At 42.0% G+C, this 22,040-nt stretch overlaps 1 protein-coding gene across 9 annotated transcripts in view; it reads right to left on the bottom strand.

Annotated features, from left to right (window-relative positions):
• VPS54 (VPS54 subunit of GARP complex) overlaps positions 1–21,611 on the bottom strand; it is a 75,844-nt gene extending 54,233 nt beyond the window's left edge. For 3 of the 9 annotated variants that reach the window (XM_075064454.1, XM_075064457.1, XM_075064458.1), the window contains exons 1-4: positions 19,610–20,653; positions 4,727–4,888; positions 2,969–3,210; positions 872–950 (exon numbers count right to left, since the gene is read on the bottom strand). In XM_075064454.1, the coding sequence (XP_074920555.1) occupies positions 872–950; positions 2,969–3,210; positions 4,727–4,862 (457 nt within the window). In that variant the 5' untranslated portion in view covers positions 4,863–4,888; positions 19,610–20,653. Of the gene's footprint in view, positions 1–871; positions 951–2,968; positions 3,211–4,726; positions 4,889–19,609; positions 20,654–20,962; positions 21,135–21,449 lie in introns of those variants that run through there. The other 6 variants (XM_075064452.1, XM_075064459.1, XM_075064456.1 and 3 more) reach the window with 6 other exon arrangements.
• Between the last annotated feature and the right edge of the window lie 429 nt (positions 21,612–22,040).

The following is a 22,040-nucleotide window of genomic DNA, read 5'->3' as shown; positions in this document are numbered from 1 at the left end:
TTTCTTTGTCCCTTTGTCTAAACTCCTGCCCTTTCATCTGTATAAATAAGATAGTTTGTGTCTTGTATGGTGCTCATATTATCTGGGTGTATTAGCAGAGCGCTGTGCTAATAAAACAGAGTGGTCTGACAAACTGTGAGTCCTGAGTCTAACTTTGACAGTAATTACTAGGAACAGGGGATGCAGACAAACTTTCACTCAGTGAGCAGTGCTTTGCCAGTGAAACTCTCTTTTGGGAAACTGAAAGAAAGAAGTAATCCAAGCTAACTTCAGATTGTCCATTGTACTTTCTCTGCCTGTCTTTTTTGCCTATTCCCAATCCTTGATCACCTGAGATACCTCACTACAAAGCCAAAAATATATCAGGAGAAACAGTCCTGTTACAGCTACAGACTCCATTAAAAGAACCATGCAAGCAGCCTTTGCTAATGACGATCTTTCAATATGTCAGGGATGCCACAATGTCACAAATTCCAATTTTTCTTCTCCATTGGCGGGGCCATTCTTCATTACTCAGAACATGAACAGTAGCCAGAAACTCAGCACAATCCCATAATCTAGTTTCTTTTTCTTCTTCTTCTTCTTTTTTTTAAAGAGGAGGAAGTTAAAGGAAACAGTGTCATGGATGTAATCTCAAGTTGTGAATGCAGAAATGTCAAGGAAGAATTCAGGAACAGGACTCACTAGTTTTTTGACCTACGCCTCTATCCAATCATACCTGGATTTTCAGTGATCATTACAAATAAATCACCAGCAGCTATTTCTGCAGGTAATATCTTACAAACAACAAAGGAGATGATTAGTATGTTATATTATCTATTATATAAAAGAAAATGTCTTTTTAACAAGTAAAAGAAGACTAGGTGTTTACCATGAGTATGTAAGAGAGTCCTGTCGAAGGTATCTTTAGGAGGACAAATATTCTTGCATCTTTCATGAATCTTCTCTCTCTATAAAAGAGAAAAGATATTAAAGAACTACTCTGACACTAATACAATAATGAAAAAATCTCTTTTTCTTTTAAAGGGAATATTCAGAACATTTTCAATCTAAGATATTACATTATGCCAAATAATTCTGACAACTTCATAACTAATTTTTTTCCTCTTACAATTTTAAGTACATGTGAAAGGTGCCAGAATGACAACTCTGGAGGTTGAAATCCTTGTTTGTTATTTGGTTGGTATGTTACTTATTTGTTGATTTCACATCTCAGAAAGAGAGACAATGAAACTATTCAAGACATATGATCTAAATTCTCCTACCCACAAAATGAAATATAAATATCCAGTGAGGGCAGTAACACACTTACAGACATTATTTATTTGCAGTCTAATCTGCAAATTATCCTATACTAAAATAAAAACATCCTTTTACTGACCTTCCCCTCAAATGTAATGTACAAAAATATCTTCCCCCTCCTTACTTATATACACCATAGTGAAGTCGTACATTGCATTTAGCTAAGCTAGGCTTCTATTTTTACTTATAAAGCTTAAACATGGGTTCCACATCTTGTAAAACTCTTCTATTTTGTCCTCTTCTTCAGAGATTAATTTTTCATAGCAGGCTGAAGCTGCAAGATCCATCAGAAATTCTTTCACGGACAACTCATGCCTCTCCTTCCAATACGCTGTTTATTTTCACAATCAAATAATTACATTTCAATTTAATGCAACAGCTTATTTCATTTTTGTAATATTGGCTATGCAAACATATAGCTCTAAAAAACAATTCTTCCCCCCATACTTTACCCGTACTATTATCATTTTGATGCAGAACAGTTAAACCTTTTTATACTCCCTATACAAGTGTTTCAAGGGTTTATAACGCTGAAAATTTTCAGTGTTTGTTATTGGCTCTTAAACCAAGTTTGTTCAGTATGTTCTGTTCTGTGTTTGCACAGTGACTGCCGCAGTGGAGTCCTGGACCATGACTAGACCTCCTAGGTGCTACAATAAAATCAATAATAATAATAATATAGATTGTTTTAAACCTGCCTCTGCATTAAAGCCCCCTCTCTCTCGTAATTTTGTGGCTTGTACCCAAATAACATGTATCTGTAGGGGAAAAGATGACTAAAAAAACCTGCAGAAACATGAATACAGAATAATTCACCTAATCTGAATACATAAATTAAACAAGGAAATTATATATAGGTGGTAGTATTTAAAAATACCTTTAAAATGATCATTAATCAGAACTGGACAATCGTATAACACTTCAAGGCTACCACTCTGGGGCCCAATCCTGCAAATGGAACGAAGCATAGTGCTCTCTGCCATAAGTAATCCTATTGACTTCAGTGGGACTATTCACTACACTCAGCAGGAAGCGTCACAGCAGCCAAAAGTTAAAGGAAGCTACAGCCAAAGAAACAGAGAACACAGCAGATTTCCACATCTTCTTTTATGCTGTGTTCTTTTTTTAAAATCTAAAAACAGCTGTGGCTTTCACCAGATGGCAATAGTCTGTTTTCTACTTCATTATTTTATATTTAAGTGTTTTGTACACAGGCCATTTTTAAGACATTCTTAGCAACAATTTAGTCATGTTTTACATTTGATCAGGTGACTAGATTTTTTTTTTTTTTTTTACATTATAGAGTGTAACTACTGAATAATCCTTTAGGAATAATTAGTGAAGTTTTCAGTACCCAAAGGAAATAGCGAAGATGAACAGCAATTATAAGGTCTGTACGTTTAAAACAAGAGTATAGCACTCAGGAACTAAAAATAATGAAATAGCAGGGAGAGAGAATGTAGACAATGCTTTTAATGCTAAGAATGGTGAACTTACAGCACACCACACCGAGGTCAAGAGAAGAGTCAACTAGCATAGAGGTAGACAGTTAGTTATTAAGCAATATGATAGACTATTTATGGGTACAATCAGTTAGTGGCGTTAGACTCAAATGGCTCTGAAGTTTCTTATTTAACGCATAATGCACCTAACTTCGGTACTTTACCTGAATGATTTCCTGTTGATATAATGCAAAATTTTCCTTGTTGATCTGTGGGAGGTAGAATGAAGGTGCGACTTCTGTGTCCACAAAGTCCTGTCCCCATGTTTTTGTAAAGAAATCGGATTCCCTTTTTGCTAACCTAGGATCATTTAGCGCCGCTGGGAGGTTTACTTTGGAATGATAAATTGTCCATCTATGCTGATCTGCAACTAGAGATGGGCTGTCACTTAAACTATTAGGATCACCTAGAAGCACAAAAGACAGTCCATTAAGACAAAAACCTGAAAGCACTTTTTTCACGGTAAACTCAATATAATTCTTGAAGCAAACAACAAATTTCAAAAATTTATTTTTTATTTACGTAAAGTATCAGAATTATCTACAGAAAGGACTGCGTACCAAGACACACAGTCCCCTTCCCCAACAATCTAACACACTCACATTTTTGTGTTTAGATTGTACAAACCAAGGTTTAAACACGCAATTAGAGGTACACCTCTACCCTGCTATAACACGACCCGATCGATATAACACGGGTTCGCATATAGCGCGGTAGCAGCGGGACTTGGGTGGCGCTTTAAAGGGTCTGGGGCTCTGGCTGCTGCAGGGAACCCCGGGCCCTTTAAAGCGCGCTGGAGCCCTGCTGCCACCACCCCGGGGCTGTGGCAGCGGGGCTCGCCGGTGATTTAAAGGGCCTGGGGCTCCAGCTGCTGCAGGGAGCCCCGGGCCCTTTAAATCACCGCTGGAGCCCTGCCACTGCTATCCTGGGGCTGTGGCAGCGAGGCTACACCGGCGATTTAAAGGGCCTGGGACTCCCTGCAGCGGCTGGAGCCCAGAGCTCTTTAAATCACCGCCGGAGCCCCGCCGCCCTTACCCCGATATAATGAGGTTTCAGCTATAACGTGGTAGGGATTTTTGGCATCCTACAACCACGTTATAGAAGAGGAGTGGTGTATATTCTGTCAATATGTTCACACAAATATCAATTAATTCTTCAGGCACCCTTTGAAAGACGGAAGTCTGTAGACTTGATATACACAATATATTAAATTGAAGAACTACTGCATCCACCAACCTAGAACTACAGTTAAGGGTCTCATGTGTTTCTTTAAGAGAATTCTTATAATTCCACTATTTCCCCACTTTACACCCCTCACTCTCAGCATTTCACATGACAGCTGTCAATATAACCATGAAAGCGCCTTATGAGACTGCCAGAGTTACCCATCTTGATCTCTTGCTCCCCACATCAGAAGGATTAGGGAGTGTCACAGAAGCAATGCAGTTAGCCCCGCAGGACGAGAATTGCCTGTCTCACAACTATACTCTGGCTGATCTTTCACAGGCTCTGAAAGAAGTCTCATCCTCTTCTCCTTCACAATAAGGATGTTGACTTCAATGTAGGGTGACCAGGCAGCAAAGGTGAAAAACCAGGACAGGGGGAGGGGGTAATAGGAGCCTATATAAGAAAAAGACCCAAAATTCGGGACTGCCCCTACAAAATCAGGACATCTGGTCACCCTACTTCAATGTGAAGTGGAGATATAAATAGGGTGGAAATCAGAAGATCTCCAGTACTCCAAAAACAAAATGAGGTGTTTTTTGAGGTGGAGTAAGTAGAATCCCACTCCACCTATAAATACATCATTTTATTTAATAGTTTTATCCAGAAAACAAGAGGACTTTGTTGACTATTTTCAGGTTAATTTTCAGGACACTGACTGTAACTGTATTTTCATCTGCCTTACAAGCCAAAATTACCTGTAGGTTCCTTGGGACATACATCAGGCAGTGACTGTACAGGTCGAAAGCGTTTAGCAGAATCCATCTCCTTTTTAAAGAAAGCATCTCTGCTATTTGGCTGAGGCACTGATGAAGAACTGTGGCTTGATGCCATTGCATAAAATCACCACTTGATAGAAGCTAAGAAAGAAAAAATAAACACAAAGTCTTCAGTGCAGCTCTGATTACTGATTGTACCATAACAATGGCATTTATTTAACAACTCACTTACATAAAACTAAACAATTTAAAACAATACTAGTTATCTTTCAACCCTGGTATGAAAAATATTTTACATTTGAAATACAAAGAAAGGGCTAATTTTTATACACACACAACTATTGTACATAAAAATGCCCATGCACATCATATCTTTCTGTTTCCATAATTATTCAAGCATTATCAAAGAAATACTTCCTCTCAGAAATGACATGCCAAATCCTGGAGGTTTGTGAATGAGAGAACATGCCAGCGTGTTATGGGTAATTTTATTTACTCTACTGATGGGAGCTAAATTGTGCAAGCCCACAGACATGACGGCGGATCACATATCAGAAGTCTCGTGAGTGCAGATAAAGGGTCTAATTCTCTGTTAATTTAATTCCATTCACTTAAGCAGAATTACATGAGCAGCGAATTTCATTCATAATACCACATAAACACGATTTGGTATATTTTTCCCTGACTTTTTCTTCTTTTTTGGTAGTGAGGGTTGAAAGATTTATTTGCAGAGTATTTAAAGAGAATGATTCGTGTTGTGTACAAAATATAGATAGCAGGCAAACCCCTTAACCTGTGAGACATGCACTCCAGAGGAGAGTTCTATCATTTTACAGTATAGTGGAATCCATTCACAGTGAACATCTGTTTCCAGACTGTAACATAATGAATGTCTCAAGTTGTTTCGATACATTGTAATGTGCAAACTGCAATTCTATTCATACTGAACCTCCACTAAAAGGGTGAAATTCATACTTCCCTACACAAGGGCCGAGTAATTGGTACTTGTATAGCAAGCTAACTATATGCTGTGCAGGGGAATAAATTCCACACATCCCCAAACCAAGTGCAGGTCGTGGGATTGCAACACAGCCCCTCCATGGGGGGTTCTGGGCCAATGGCCCTCATGTAGATGCTTGAGAGAGAGAGAGAGAAAATGTATGTAAAACCAAGTCACTCTACCTCAATGCCAGGGACTATTTTCCAAGCAAGCCACAGATCGGGGCCATCAGGCTCCCAACCACTGGGGTGTTTGTGTACACCTGGAGAATTTTAAACTTTTTTTTTTCTTAGAAGCACAAAAAAAGAAAAAGGCACAGAAAAATGAATATTCACCAAAATGGACATAAACCTACTGCACTCCCATCCCCATCTTACATGAGTCACACCCCTTTTTTTAAAAGGTTCCTTCCTCTGCACACACAGAGCTCAATCTATGTGACCTGTCTCCATGTCTTGCTCTTGTCCATTTTATGACTCTTGCTTTCTGCCTTTTCTTAAACCCCATTGCTATTACATTTCCTTTCTTCTTCTCCTCCCCTTTGCACTTTTCCCTCAATCTCAAAGTCGTCCCCTTTCTGCCCCCTCCAGCCTTTATAGGTGAGGACCCCCAGTGTTTTCCAGGCTCTCTCCCCTGTATATTTGGGGGAATCTCCCACACTTATTCTCTACTGGGATGTGGAGTGTTAGGGTCTCTCTGTCCCACTCTCTGCAGCAGTCCCCTTAAGCCTTCTCCCTTCTTCTCTCACTCAGGCCAGTTGAAGATTTTGAGGGTTTTCTTCATCATAAGGACATAAGAATGACCATACTGGGTTAGATCAATGGTCCATCTACCCCGGAATCTGTCATCCAATGGTGACCAATGCCAGATGCTTCAAAGGGAATGAACAGAACCGGGCAATTATACTGTGCTGATGAACCATGACCTTACCTAATTTTTTTTTTAATGCAGCTGTAATTTTGGCCTTCAAACATCATTGGTAACAAGTTCCGCAGGCTGACTGAGCACGGTGGTCCCATTCTTTGTGGTTCCCACTCTGTATGTCTCTATTCCCAGATGCATCTCCACATCTCCCCTGATGGTTCTTCAATGTCCATCTGTATTCCATAATCATCACCCAGCGCAGGTCTCTCTTCTGTGTGGTCAATCTCGCTCTCTCTAAGCATTGGGATGGGGGAAGACTTGGGTGGCTACCCCTCCCCCTCACTGATTGCAGGGGCTAACATTGTTTCTGTGGCCTTCATGGCCATCTTCCCTGGTGTATCTACTCCCCTACAGCCCTGCTTTCAGAGCACTTGGAAGGCAGAGTAGTTCAGGCAGGAAGAAGAGAAAGCACAGGCAACCCCAATCCTTCCATTTATTCCCTGCAATAGCAGCTATTGGAAGGAAATCAACCTGTTTTTAAAATCTCTCTACCAGCTGCACCAAGACATTGGCCAGGACTCAGGGTCCTTGGAAATGGGTATGCAAACCCCAAGGAAGATAGTTGACAAGAATCTTCCTTCCCCACCTTCAACAGACCCCTCTGAGCTACTCTATTCAGAAAGGCAAACAACACTTCTAGAACTACCAAATACCACTACAATATACTTAACCGGTTTTGCTCAAAATCTATTCTAGACAAAAATAAATTAATAAATTTATAAAAAGTTAATGTTGCTACAGTAATAAACATTAGAAAAATACAAGGAATTTTACAGTTTAAATAATCTAGCCATTATAAATAATGGAAATAGCAAGTTTATGTAACTATAGCTGTGGATAACCTTAGAGTTCATTATATTCTAATAAAATTCTGTTCACCTGAATATTAATATTAGAAATGACAACAACAATCTTTATGCTGCCAGTATTTTATTCATGAAATACTTGCTCAAGTGTTTGTCCAATAACTAACTCCTTCCTCAAAATATCTTTTTCCTGCATTTGTTTCTAACCCGAGAAATAGCAAGAATGTCAAATCTTGTCTCTTTTGGGGGCGGGGGAGGGGAGGGCTGGAGGTGTCAAGTGTGCATTTTGGCTTTCACAGCACTTAGATCATCTGCTAATCTTTAAAAGACAGACCTTTTTTTCTAGGTATTTGTGTGTTAATTTAGAATTAAACAGAAGTTAATAAAAACAAGCAGAAGATTTTTAAACTGTGTGTTGAAAAACAATCACTTCCTTTCTCAATTAACCAAGTTTCAGGCCTTCTGGATAGGAGTAAAGCACAAAGTCAGGAGTTTTATTTTCTATTTTCAGGTTCCCTTACTTGCAGTGATTTTTTTGTTTTGTTTTGTTTTTAATTTAGACACTCCCTTAAAGCTTATTTCATGACAATCCTAAAATCCAAATGGGTGTTCCTGGGCACTTGTTATCTTTAGCATCTAAAGTGTTTCTGAAGTAGTCAGCCACATATCAAAACTACAAGATCATTGTGCCAGATTACAGCTTTCCAGAATTTTAGAATTGTTTCCAAATACAACCATTTTGAGGAAATATTTTGTTTAAGGTTTTTAATCTGCTTATTTATTTTCTCTTGCTGGTGCCTCCACCACTGAAAGATTTTTATGCTCTCACATGCTTGTTCTTCCCTTGTCATATTTCTAACGTACCGTATATAGTCAATCATAAGCCGGTTCATTTATAAGCTGACCCCCCCAAGCTAGATAAGTAAAAATGGAAAATTTTTATAACCCGTTAATAAGCCGACCCTATAATTCAGGGGTCAGCAAACTCTGGCTCCTGGGCCATCAGGATAACTCGCTGGTGGTCCGTGATGGTTTGTTTACCTCGAGCGTCCGCAGGCATGAAGGTAAACCTAAGTAAACCAAGTGTCCTGGAGCGCAAGCTGCTTACTCTGACAGGCCGGGACAGCAACTGGTGTGGAAATTTTTTCAAGGGGGCGGCAGGGGAGAAGCTGGGGGTCAGGGGAGTAACCCCTGTGACCACCCCCCACATGACTCCACCTCTAGCCCAGGACCCCCACACTCTCCCCATCCCATCCCTTCCCACCTTATCTGGGGAGGACTGGGGAGGATGCCACTGGCCTGCCTGGACCACCTACGGCAGGCTGGGCGGTGCGGCCGCAGCCTGCTCCAACGGGGTCAGGGCCGGGTGGCGCGGCCGCAGCCTGCTCCAATGGGGTCAGGGCCGGGCGGCGCGGTCACAGCCTGCTCCAACGGGGTCAGGGCCGGGCGGCGTGGCTCCAGCAAGCTCTGGGGGGGCAGGGCTGAGCGGCGCGGCTGCAGCCTGCCAGCCCCGGAGCTGCAGCTGCTTCAGAGGCTGACAGGAGAGCAGCATGGCCAGAAGCGGAGAGACTCTGGCCCCGCCTCTTCCCTTCTGGCTCTGCTGCCTGTGCTGCCTCTCTCTGCTCCCTCTTTTGGGGAGAGGGGCTGTGTGCCACCTCTCCCTCTCTATACCCGTTCATAAACCGACCCCCGTCTCTGGTGCCTCACAATTTTACTAAAAAAATTCAGCTTGTGAACAAGTAAATACGGTAAGTATGTTCCTTCCTTCCTTCCTCTAGCAGCTCCTCACCAGATACTAGCATTTACTACTGCTGGGTTTTGTCACTAATCAAACTGGTTCATGAACCAGAATGCTGAGGGGAAAAAATACATTATTTTAGCACTTTTAGAAAAATAAGCATCATGCATTCAGTGGTAAAAATCAAGCCTCCTAAAGGAATATACAATGTAGTGGGTATTAGGAGCTCCAGCAACTACAATTGTAGCAAATGCCTGCATTAGCAGTGTCTCCTGAGAAATCTCATGTTATATGGATATACATCCATTGTATCCGTATTAATGCTTTGTATCAACTGAAGCCCTTCTTAAAATTATACATGCAATGAAACATTTTGCTCTTGAAATCAAGTATTTTGTGAGCCATTGTTTTCCCCTATTCTGACAATTTATTTAAAACAATAAATTAGCAAAACAAAGTGCTTTCTAAAATAAGAAGTTCAATTATCTAAACCGAAATGGAATAAATGCTAACTGAATTTAACCAGTACAATGTTTAAAATAAAATTTAAGGAACACATTTTAACAATGAAGACACACATTTCAAATGTTTGTTTTCAAAACCAAACACTCTTTATTTCTTAAAGTTATTTTTATTGCTAATCATTGTCAAATATCCACATTCCCTTTGTGCCCTTATTCCAGTCTTAACAAAATCTTAGAACAGAACAAAAAGGTAACACTAAAATATCAGTGCAGCAAAGAACTTTCATATCATCGAGTTGATTTCAACAAGAATCTCTGGCAGAGGTCTTCTAAATGGTCTGCAATATGATGCTGTACTAAATTATTCATAGGTAACACCTACTCTAGCAGTCTCATAGACTCAGACTTTAAGGTCAGAAGGGACCATTATGATCATCTAGTCTGACCTCCTGCACAATGCAGGCCACAGAATCTCACCCATCCACTTCAATAACAAACCCCTAACCTATGTCTGAGTTACTGAAGTCCTCAAATTGTGGTTTGAAGACCTCAGGCTGCAGAGAATCCTCCCGCAAGTGATCCATGCCCCAGTCATAATTTAGGACCTTATAGATAACTAACTTCAACAAGCTGGCACATTTGTAAAAGCACAAACCTACCTATGAAACAGAAAACACTCATACAGTACTACAAAACTCTGGTTTAACAAAACAGATTTTAAAATCAGCCAAATAAGAACACATTAAGGAATGAAGAAGAAATGCAATATATGTTGTCCTGAATCCCTTCCAAGTCCCAAAACAGATTACAACAAGTCAATGAATGGATGAGAATCCTTACTAGCACCTAACCTCCCAAGTATGTCAATCTAATTGACCACTGAATGTTACTGTGATTTACTAATTCAGTGGCTCTCAACCCTCCCAGACTAGGGTATCCCTTTCAGGAAACTAATTTCTCTTGCGTGCACCCAATTTTCATCTTACTTAAAAACTACTTGCGTACAAAATTAGACATAAAAATACAGAAGTGTCACAGTCACACTACTACTGAAAAATTGCTTACGTTCTTATTTATACCATATAATTATAAAATAAATCAACTGGAATATAAATACTGTCCTTACATTTCAGTGTATAGTATATAAAGCAGCATAAACAAGTCATTGTATGAAATTTTAGTTTGTACTGACTTTGCTAGTGATTTTTATGAAGCCTACTGTAAAACTAGGCAAATACAGAAGAGTTGATGTACCCCCTAGAAGACCTCTACGCACCCTCAGGGGGTACACAAACCCTGATTGAGAACCACTGTACTAGTTTACCTACAAAATAGCCTTTATAGTATTAGCATACTAAGCACTTTATAAACATTTCTTGAAATATGCAGTGATGCATACATCCTCCAGTTTAAATCTCATGGAAAACAAAACTCAAACTTAACATGAAACAAAAGCAAGTAAATAAAGAGAGTGGAGGATTGCCTCTACAGACTATTTTAATTCATACCATTGTGTGGGAGTTGTGCAATACAAACTGTAAATTGCCCAGTCTCCAGAGCCTCCTAGTTACAAGAGAATATGTGCTGCAATAACTACATACAACTGTGCAAGTTAAATGACATGAATATTTCGGGTGCCCTGCAATTAAGTACTGGATTAGAGTAATAATATTTCTAAAAAAAATAATGTAAATGCATTTTGGCTGACAACTTGAATAACTAAGCTTCAGCATGACAAATTGTTACATGGATTAGACAGAAGATATAGGTTTAGAAGGGGAATAAAAATGCAACTCACTTTTCCAGCAGTCCCAGGCCATTCAAATAAAGAGCAATTGCCCTAATGATGCAATACAGAAGTATCACAAAAAGAGAAGCACAACTGCAGTTCACTTTTTTACAGTTAATCAGAATTCACTAACCTGAGCCCTGGGTCCTTCAACAAGTTGAAGTGCAATTCACAGACTGAGATCCCTGTGGAGGGACCAAGACATACAATGGCACTTTACAAGCTGCTCTGTTGCTTTTCGGTTAATAAGGTATCTGTAGTTCGTTTAAGTTAAACCCAAGAAAAAAGGTTAAATCGTTGGCACAATCCTCAAATATCCTATATATGACTTGAAAACTCCACACACCCTGGACAGAATCTCAGCTTTCATTTAAAAAAATAGGTTCCTAGCCTCTCCGGTAGAAAACAATAACTTTCCAAACATGAACCAGTGTAAATTGATTCAGTGTTCTATTCCTGAGTCTGAAGACAGAGAGCTCCAGTGCCTCTGCTGCTACTCACAGCTCTGTCCAGCAGCAATAGGGTGAAAACAGCAAGACTCTGATAGGTATCGCTATTGCTATTTGGAGCTCCATGGACAGAAACGGAACTGTCAAAAATTACGTTAGTTTCAAGCTGCTGCAGCAGCTTACCAAAGCTATTAACAGAAAAGGTAAGCACTAGAGATATTCATTAGAGCAGTGGTTTTCAACCTTTTTTCATTTGCAGGGCCCTAAAAAATTCTGAATGGAGGTGCAGACCCCTCTGGAAATTGAACCTGTGGGCCACAGACCCCCATCATAGAAATCTTAGACTGAAAACGGACTGAACAGAATTCAACTATAAATGTTGCACGTGCTCGGCACAGCGTTTCACACAGCACGAGAAAGGGCACTAACTGTGGGCTTCTACAGTGATGACAATACTTCCGGGTTTTGACCTGTAGGTGGGGGTATTTACATACTTTTGACTGACCAGAAATACAGAATGCCTTTTCCGAGATCTGAAACTTGATTTTCATAGTCACCTTTCGCGGCCCCCGAGGCATAGTTTGTGGACCCCCACCTGTCCATGGACATAAGAGAACAGGACCCAAAAAGATAAAGGCAAGAGGAAAGGTAGAAAATAGACCTTCCCTTCCTCCTTGCAGCAGCCAAGAAGAACTGGAGGAGGAAGAGAGAAATAAAGCGTTGTTTTCCCCTAGAAACTTTGGAAAGTTTAGGGTGAGGATGGGGTAGCAGCTGCAAATATGTAAAGACACCTACTAGCCAGAGACAGAAACAAAAGACAGAGCCTCTAACAGAGTCCAGGGACAGCACCCTGGTAGAAATTCCTCAGTCTTCCTGTTTCTCACTGTGGATGGTAAGGAGTTGAGCTTCCCACAGGATGTCCTGTGACCTCACTCATGGCCCCACTTATCTATTGCTGTGCTGGTAGGTTTAGCATTCTAGCTAGGCAGTGTATAAATTTGTCACTGCATTATCATACAAAGTCTGGTTAACATAACATCCTTCTAATTTCATAGTATGAAAACTATTATAGATGGAGTGTGTAGCAACATCTATATTAAGACTGTATTACACTTCCCATTACAACTCTTGTTCTCAGTTGCTTATAACAGACTAACTCTTTGCCTGAAATTTTCCACGCTCTAAGTTTTAGCAAAAATGGTTAAGCTGTTTGGGAGAATGAGGTTAGGGAAAAATCAGCTGTTTTGCCAAAACTAAAATTGTTTCTGACCATTTCTTTAAATAGTTTTAACACTCCAGGATTTTAGAATAGGACGTTCAAATTGAATTAATGGAACAGCAGTTCAGGGTCCAATCCAGGTCAGTAAGGGTTTGTGTAATCACTTACCCTGCAACTCTGGGTGACTCACAACTCTTTGTTGTTATAGCTCCCAGCCTGGGATGCTCATTGCCAACCTACCAGCATGCAGGCCGGAGTGTCTATATGCTAGACAGCCCTGACCCCAGCAGCCTGTGTCTCGTCCTACAGCCCCAGTCAGGCTTCTACCAACCTGGGTTACAACTTGCAGGGTGATCCCAACACACTCCCAGTTCTGAATTTTCTCCAAACCATGTGCTCTGTAATGTCCAGGTCCTCTCCTGGGCAGTTCAGAGAAATGATCAGGTTCCTTTGTTCCTCTAAAGACACAAAACCCACCAGTTTATTAATTTAACTGGGGGTGAATATACTCTTCCCATGAAAGGCAGCAGTGAGTTGGTTTACAGTAAAAATACAATAAATTTATTATCTGTCTATCTATCTATCTATCGGATTAAGTGAGTTCAAATATCAAGAATGAGGATAGAGTTACAAATAAAACAAAACAAAACAAAACACGCTTCTAAAAAGTCTAAAACTTAATCTAGCCAAGTATAAGCTTTGTTCAAGATTTTTTTTCCCCTCACCTATATGCAGTTCCCAGAAACTTCAACCCCACCCCTTGGGTTGACAGGCCCATTTTTCTCAGCTTGTAAGTGTTATGTTTCCTTGTGTTTGTCTAGTGATGGATGCCAAAGGTGGCTTTTGTCTTTGCTTATATTTTCCAAAGTTCAATGACATTGCTTTAAGAGGCAGGATGGCCTCATACTGTTCTTCTCTTCCTTTGGGCTTCCCAGCCCCCTGTACCTAAATGGGGCTTGCACTGCTTGGATTCCACCATGCTTACTTTACATAGCAGAAAGGTAAATAGCCACCTTCTTCCTGGCAGGGAAGGAACTTGTTTCTCCCTGTTCTGCCACAGAATTTAAAACATAGGATCACTAAATATCCATATTTCCTCATATAGAGTTGATACCTACATTTCATAGTGATATTAATCACCAATGTGTCATTAGCTTTCAGAAAAAGATCTCACTCTCTACACTCTTATAATACAATCAGTTGATTCATTTGCTTATCACTTGAGGTTCAGACCCCCTGTCTTTATAGACCAGTAAACCTTTGAAATGGATTCTTCTGAGTAAATTTTATTCAACCTATCCAGAGAACGAGATGGAGTCTTGTGGTGAAGGAAGCTCCATGCTCTTTCTTCCCCAATTATTGTTTGCTGAAATTTTCTGTTTCCTGCCATCTCCTCCCCATGCTATCTTGATGGCCCTATTTACTGCTTGTATGTAAGTTTAGGATTGATCTGTTTTAACAAATCCCCCTGACATGCCTAGTTTAAATACACTTCAGCCATATGTCTAGCATGTACCCGTAACTCCTAATACCCACTGCCCATCACACATGAATATTAATGATCAGTAAGTTATCAGTTTTCAAATGATCCAACACAAGGCATATTTTGTAGAAAGATTATTACAATAATGTGTAAGGTGTGAATTCAGGGGCGCTTAGTGTCACACTTAGTCCTGGAGTCAGAGAGGTGCCTTTATAATCCCCAGGAAAATCCAAACAGATTTTATGTGCATATCAACTGCACTGTGCACTCTCCCATGCCTCGAGGAGATGCCTGTACCAGCCTCCTCACTCTACAAACCAGGAGATTGAAATTTCACTTCTTTTGCAAACAGGTTTTAATATTTTTTATGCACTTCACATCCCTTAACAGTGACTTAAGTCTCATAGGCTTAAACTAAGGGCATGTCTTCACTACAGATTTAACTCAGGTAATCAGCACTTGGGCTAGCCCAGCCTGAGCGTGAGAAGCCACACTACAAAGCCCATACTGATGCTACACTCACCCATTCGTGCTAGGACTTCTGGTGGCACACTCCATGTTTTATTGTGTTGTAGTAGGCTGAGCCAAGTATCAGAGGGGTAGCCGCGTTAGTCTGAATCTGTAAAAGCAGCAGAGAATCCTGTGGCACCTTATAGACTAACAGACGTTTTGGAGCATGAGCTTTCGTGGGTTTCATCTGACGAAGTGGGTATTCACCCACGAAAGCTCATGCTCCAAAACGTCTGTTAGTCTATAAGGTGCCACAGGATTCTCTGCTGCTTTTAGGCTGAGCCAGTCAGCCTTTCCCAGTGAATTGTGAGAGAACAACTCCGTCTTTCCAGGCACATGGGAGGATACAGTGGAGGTGGGGGGAATCATGGGAAGCCATTGGAGGACTATTGGCACTCAAGTGACTTAGCCTGTGTCCTCTCTGCAAGGTGGGCAGCATACCACCCCGAATGAAAGTGGCACCCAAATTCTAGCCTAGAATTATGGATAATACCCAAGTAAGAGCCCAAATTAACTCTGCAGGGAGGACATATCCTAAGAAGCAGGCAAGTATCATTTCTCCCACTTCTTTATAAATGAAGCAAGAGAGGTGATGTCTGCACTACGGGTGCTACAGCAGCACAGCTATGGTGCCAGAGCCTTCACTGTACGAATTCCACCTCCCCAAGGCATGGCAGCTACGTCAACGGAAGCATTCTTCCAAATGCATCTACACTGCAGGCTACATCAGCATAGCTGCAGCACTTGGTGTGGGAATTTTTCAAGCCCCTAAGCACTGTAGCCATGTTGACCTAACTTTTAAGTGTAGATCAGGCTGCATAAACTGCACAAGGTCAAAACTGGGAATAGAACCAAGGTTTCTAACACAGTAGCCGCAAAGTCTCATCCACTTAGCCACTCGGCCTTTCTAAATGAATGCATCAGATTTACGTGCTTGCCTATAACCACTGTTCTAATCAGCAGATCATACATACCTCAAATGGTATAATGGCAATTTTGTAATTCAGCTTCCGCTGGAATCAGATGAAGTAATATTACAGTCAAATATTTATCAAATATTCTCTATTTTGGATAACTGAAACTAATGCTATGGGCTTGGATAAAAGCAGCAGTGCAGCGCAGTGTGATTTGGAGGACCTTGTGGAGCACTGCAGGACTGATATGTCTTTCTATAAAATATGGACCAACAGCAGCAGAGGCAGCTCAGTTTAAATACACCAGTGAATATTATTTTAAAATTACCTTCCTTATGTCTCACAGTAAATGAGCGACACTGTCAACTTGAAATCTAATAAAGGTAAGAAATGAGTTAGAAACCATTTGAGGTAAAACTGCCGCAGTCGATTTCTGTAGTTTTACTGCCACATTTTTTAATTTAAAAAAAAAAAAAATGTTTTCTCTCCCTTGTGTGTGTCTGAAAAACCCACACAATCTCAGAGGAAATTAATTTTATGCAGTTGCTGTCAAACAGAAAATAAACAAAAAAACCAAAACCACTTCTCTCATTTTTCAGTTAAAGTAATCTTAGTAATAGCAAGTAAAAACAGACAAATACAAATTTTAAGTTGATGTCATCTCTTTAAAATATAAGAGGAGGACAGAATATAAAATGAAAAGACTGAAATCAAAACTTCACTGTATATTCTGCAGGTATGTGTGTATGTATATATAGCTTCTGGGAGCCGCGTGGAGCCAGGGTAGGTAGGGAGCCTGCCTTAGCCCCGTTGTGCTGCTGGTCTTTTAGCAGCCTCAAATCTACCGGATTGGCTTCAGAAGTCTCAGGAGATGGAGCCCAATTCCCGGAGACTACCAGGAGGGTTGGCAACCCTATGCAGAGACCATAACTAGATAGCTTCTTTAACTTTAGAACATGACACAATTATGGTCCATTGACAATCGGCTCTTTGATACTTCTGTAAGTAACGCCAAGTGGACATGCTCTGAACACATATAGCTATTTAGGTCATTGTACAGCAAGATCTTCAAATGTCAGCTCTGGGGAATTATTCTTAAACAAGTAACAAAGCTTAAAAATATTATATTAATCTATAAGAACAGGTCTCGTGGTTAGTAATCCACATTGCTACACAAGAGACCCTGGTTTAATTTCTGGGTAAAATATATTGCTCCTTTAGCTGACATAGACTGGTAGTACTACAGATATGGTACATTATCCGCTTGGAAAAAAAGAGAGGGAGAGGAGCATCTCATGTCACTTCACAGAAACACCTGTAGCCGAACAAAGAGCAATACTGATGAGCTTCATTAGGAGTTCCACCTACAGCTCAGCTAAAGAATGTAGCTGTAATATGGGGTATTTTAAGGAGAGAATGAGAAAATACTCCAAACATGGCAAAAAGATTAAAATATTAAGGCCATGATTTTCATGGCAGGTTAAGAGTTGTCTGAGGTCCACCTAACCCTTGTACAAATTAGGGCTGCACAGAGACAGTCCTTACACCATAGAGCAGTGGTCCCCAACCTTTTTGGCTGGCAGGCCCCAGCCGAAGGACCACTGCCGCGGTGGAGCACCCGCCAAAATGCTACCAAATTTCGGCGGCATTTTGGCAGCAACCCCTCTCGATGATGCCGCTTGTCGCTGACAAGTGACGTCAGCGAGAGGCGTCCCCACCGAAATTGGGAGCGATGCCTCTCGATGATGTCACCGGTCGCTGACAAGTGGCGTCATCAAGAGGTGTCCCCGCCGAAATGCCGCTGAAATTTGGCGGCATTTTGGCAGGTGCTCTCCCGGGGGCCAGGACGCAGGCGTATCAAAATGCCCCCGCGGGCGCCATAGAGAGTTCCTCTGTGGAAAGAGAATTCTTCACCAACTATCTTCAGCCATTTTAGGGCCAATTTGTGCAGTTTATGCAGTGCAAAGTGCCCACAGCACACTGGGGAATCCAACTGTAGCTTTCTAAAAATAATGGCCAGGTTTTCAAAAGAGCTGTATACCCACGAACAGGTACAGCATGCTCTGTAGCAATTCAGCCTTCATCACGTTGCCTCAACAATGGGCCTCAATGCATTTATGGGAGAGGTTACACAGGAAGTCACCTCTAAGGGCGAGTAGCTAGATAGCAGAAAAGATCATCCAATCCTTTGCTTCTCTGCTGACCATCAACAAGGACACCAATAAGTGTCAACTCTGATGGTAGCTTTTGTGATATGAATGCCGGACCACTAGGCAGCCAAGCGAGAGGATCAATTCTTTTCATATAAACCACTGAATAGCCATCAGACGGTTTCCATTTTCTAAAATAATAAATAGATGTACTTACATAAATTTAAAAAGCAGAACATGAGCTTGTCATGTCTTAGAACAATACAATTCTAACAATGTTTAAAGCAGATGGTATTACATCACTGTTTATAATTTTTTTTTTTTTCAAAATATATAGCTCAGTGGTTTGAGCATTCGACTGCTAAACCCAGGATTGTGAGTTCAATCCTTGAAGGGACCATCTGGGGCAAAAATCTGTCTGGGTATTGGTCCTGCTTTGAGCAGCAGGTTAGACTAGATGACCTCCTGCGGTCCCTTCCAACGTTGATATTCTATGGTGAATTACGCACAGACTTCTCCAGGGAAGCCACACTCGTGTTTCCTATCAGCCTTCGACTAGATGGCAGTAGGTGTCTGATAAATTACTAAGCTCTAGGCATTCTACATTTTACTCATATATCCTTTAGAGGCAGCAACCTACTCCCAAAGGCTTTCATGGGAACAGGGACAGGCCCTGTGTCTACATCACATTTCCATGCTCTACAGGACTGACTCTTTTAAGATAGTCTTCCTCAGCCATGATATAGTTAGACTACTAATTAATAAATAAATAAATAATCGATCAACATCACCCACACTTAAGGCCCTGAAAAGATGACAAATGGTGGTAGATAGACCTTTAGACAAATACAAAGTTTTGTATAATTAAATCTAAAAGTTAATAAATTACAGGATTAGGTTCACTGAAATTTAAAACCAGAGAAAACCTACAAAATGTCAACAAGTAGAAAGAAATTCCTGCAAGATGCCAATAGTAGAAAGAAACTGAGAAGTCAAGGGATAGAAGGTAATCTTCCTACAGAAATATAATAGCAGGATAACATCATGCTATGGCATACAGATATCTCCCATACATAAGCAAGACCTACTCTATCAAGGAAAGAGTTATTCCCCATCTTCTCATATCATGTTAACCCTTTTTTTTTAAAAAAAAAATACTGTTTTTTGCTATCAGAGCCCATAAGTATTTATAAATCAAATATATGGCTCCAACAGGCCATCAGATCCTTATTGCATTAGAGAAATAAACTTTTTTTGCTTCTATTTCCTTATTCCCATAATTGTCATTAGGACTGGGACTACCTCTAGGAAAACCCATTGCATGTCTCACAAATATAAGCATGTTATTTCTTTAAATTGGGGCCAGTTACTTATAAAATACACATCTGATAAATTATGCCATTAACTCTACAGTACCTTAGTGACAATACTCCAAGAATATCTCAAGAAGGCAGTCTTCATATCTCCTCCAGTTCCATCATGCAGAAAAAAATCCTGGTTTTATAACTCACGAAAATATTTTGATGACTTAAATGAAGAACTGCACATTAAACTAAGGTAAAGGTTCTGCTAAAAGTGAACAACACCCAGGAAATTCCAAGTTAAAGTTGGTAAGGAGGAAGAAAGCACAGTAGTTCAGAATTGTCAGTTTCACACTAAGGTGACATTCAAATTTTAACATGGAAATACAAATATAAGGCATATGCAATGCCGAATGCAAACCTTTGCAACATATATGCCCATTACTTTATAACCTCACCTTAATGCTTACTCTATTTTAGCTCCTCCTCCTCCTCTTTTTTTCTTTTTTCCAAATACAAAAAGCAAACTACTCAGCATATGGTCTTGGAAACAAATCTGTTTATGAGTGGGTTTGCTTGGTAGCTAGTAAAAGTCCCCATGTGTGATAACACCACGTGCAACATCCAAGCTTATAGTTTAACTTGGTTTTTTGTGACTACTAGATTGAAAGGGTCCAGAAGCATAATCTCTCTCAGCCAATCAAGATCAGCACTGAAAGACTCCAAAAGGAATCACAGAAAGTCATCCTCAGACTAGAAGACAGTGTGTATAAAGGGCTAGGGACATACAGTAGTGAAACTCCAAAACGCCCCTCCAAACACATAGACACATACACACACAATGGAAACACTGAGTCAAAACAAACCACACAAAAGCACCTGAAATGACATTTTGGAAAAACGTAACTTTTGTAAGCTGCTCAGCCAGCCCGTCCCCGGGATCATGTTGTGCATGGCAGAAGGAGGGGAGAAGAGAAGGGACCAGCCTGTCCTTGGGATAGTGGAGTCAACATGGCAGGTTAGGAGAGAAGGAGCTGCCTGCCTGGGGACAGGCTGGGAGAAGGGAGGGAAAGGATCGGACTGGCCTCTAGGACTTATGATGGTGGAGGAGACACACTTCACTTGTCTCCCGGTGCAGTGGAAGGAAGGGGAAAAGCTGGCCTGGCCTGTGCATTGGCAAAGTGCAGCTCCACTGGAGGAAAGGTTAAGGAGCCAGCCTGTGCCCTGGCGGGGTGCGGGGGGACCTGGGATCCAGCCCTGCCCGGGAGGAGAGGGACCTGGGGTCCAGGCTTTGACCGGCCGGAGGTGGGTCCCGTCCCCGGAGCGGGGCAGACACAGCCTGTGCCCGGGGCACACGTGTCCAGCCTGCCCTGCTTTCGGGGAGTGCAGGCCGGGACCCGCGGGGCTCAGGCCGGGTCCCAGTCCCACCGCAGGGGCCTGCGTGGGCCGGCCGGGCGCCGTTCTGTACCTGCGGGATCCCCGGCCGCGGCTCGAGCGGGCACCGGAACAGCCGGCGCGGCTAGCGCATCCCGGCCGCCTCCGCAGCGACACGTCGCCGCCCCCGTCTGCCCAGCGCCGCCTCCCTTGCTCGGCTCAGGGAGCTGTGCCGGGCCGGCCGCGCTCAGGCGCCGCTTCTCCCCGCAGCCCCGCCGGAGACGGGGAGGAGCCGCCGGCGCTACAGGGCGGGACAAGGGAGGGTCCGGGGGAGCGGGGCTGAGGCCTGGGCAGGGGGTTACGCGGGAGGCGCCTCCAGATCCTGCCTCAGCAGCGCCCGGCATCGCCCCCAGCACTCTGCCCAGCTGGAGCCCCTTCTCTGGGGTGCAGGCAGGCCCTGCCCCAAGCCAGTCCCTGTGGGGTGGGCTCCACGCTGAGACTGGGCCAGGGAGCTGGGGAGGGCCCTGGCCGCACTGCAAGCTCCCGGTTGTTTTTTTTGCAACGCTCCTTCAGCCCGTTACCATCAAGATGCTTGAAGTTGGGGTCCCCTGTGTCCATCCCCAGCTGCAGCCTTGAGGACGCTGGCAATTTTAGTCACCAGTCATGCAGAACGGGGGCGGGGGGGCGGGGTCCTCTAAGCCCCAGCTCCTGGAATCAAGTGCCTACTTGAGACTCTCAGCTTTCCTTATAAAACGAAACCAAAGCTAAGTTTCTAGTCCCACGTGGCTGAAGAGAATATCTTGAAAACATGACCTAAGGGTACGCTAAAGGCTCAGAAATCCAAAGGCCTGTAAACAATATATGTACATCTATATTTAAACTCACATGATTTTTGTGAGGCCTGGCTTATGATTTTTGTATGCTGTTTTGTAGCTGTGTTGATCCCAGGCTATTAGACAGACAAGGGTGGGTGAGGTAATATCTTTTATTGGACCAACTTTCTTAGGTGAAAGAAACAAGCTTTTGAGCTTGCACAAAGCATTTCCAAGTCGTGAGCCAGCTGCACTCCCCCAGCTCTGTGTAACCTGGAAAGCTTGTCTCTCTCACCTACAGAAAAAACAAAGAGGAGTCCTTGTGGCACCTTAGAGACTAACACATTTATCTACGCATAA

Source organism: Chelonoidis abingdonii, chromosome 3 (assembly GCF_003597395.2).
Source record: "Chelonoidis abingdonii isolate Lonesome George chromosome 3, CheloAbing_2.0, whole genome shotgun sequence".
NCBI lineage: Eukaryota > Metazoa > Chordata > Testudines > Testudinidae > Chelonoidis > Chelonoidis abingdonii.
This window is presented reverse-complemented; position numbering and strand designations above follow the sequence as displayed.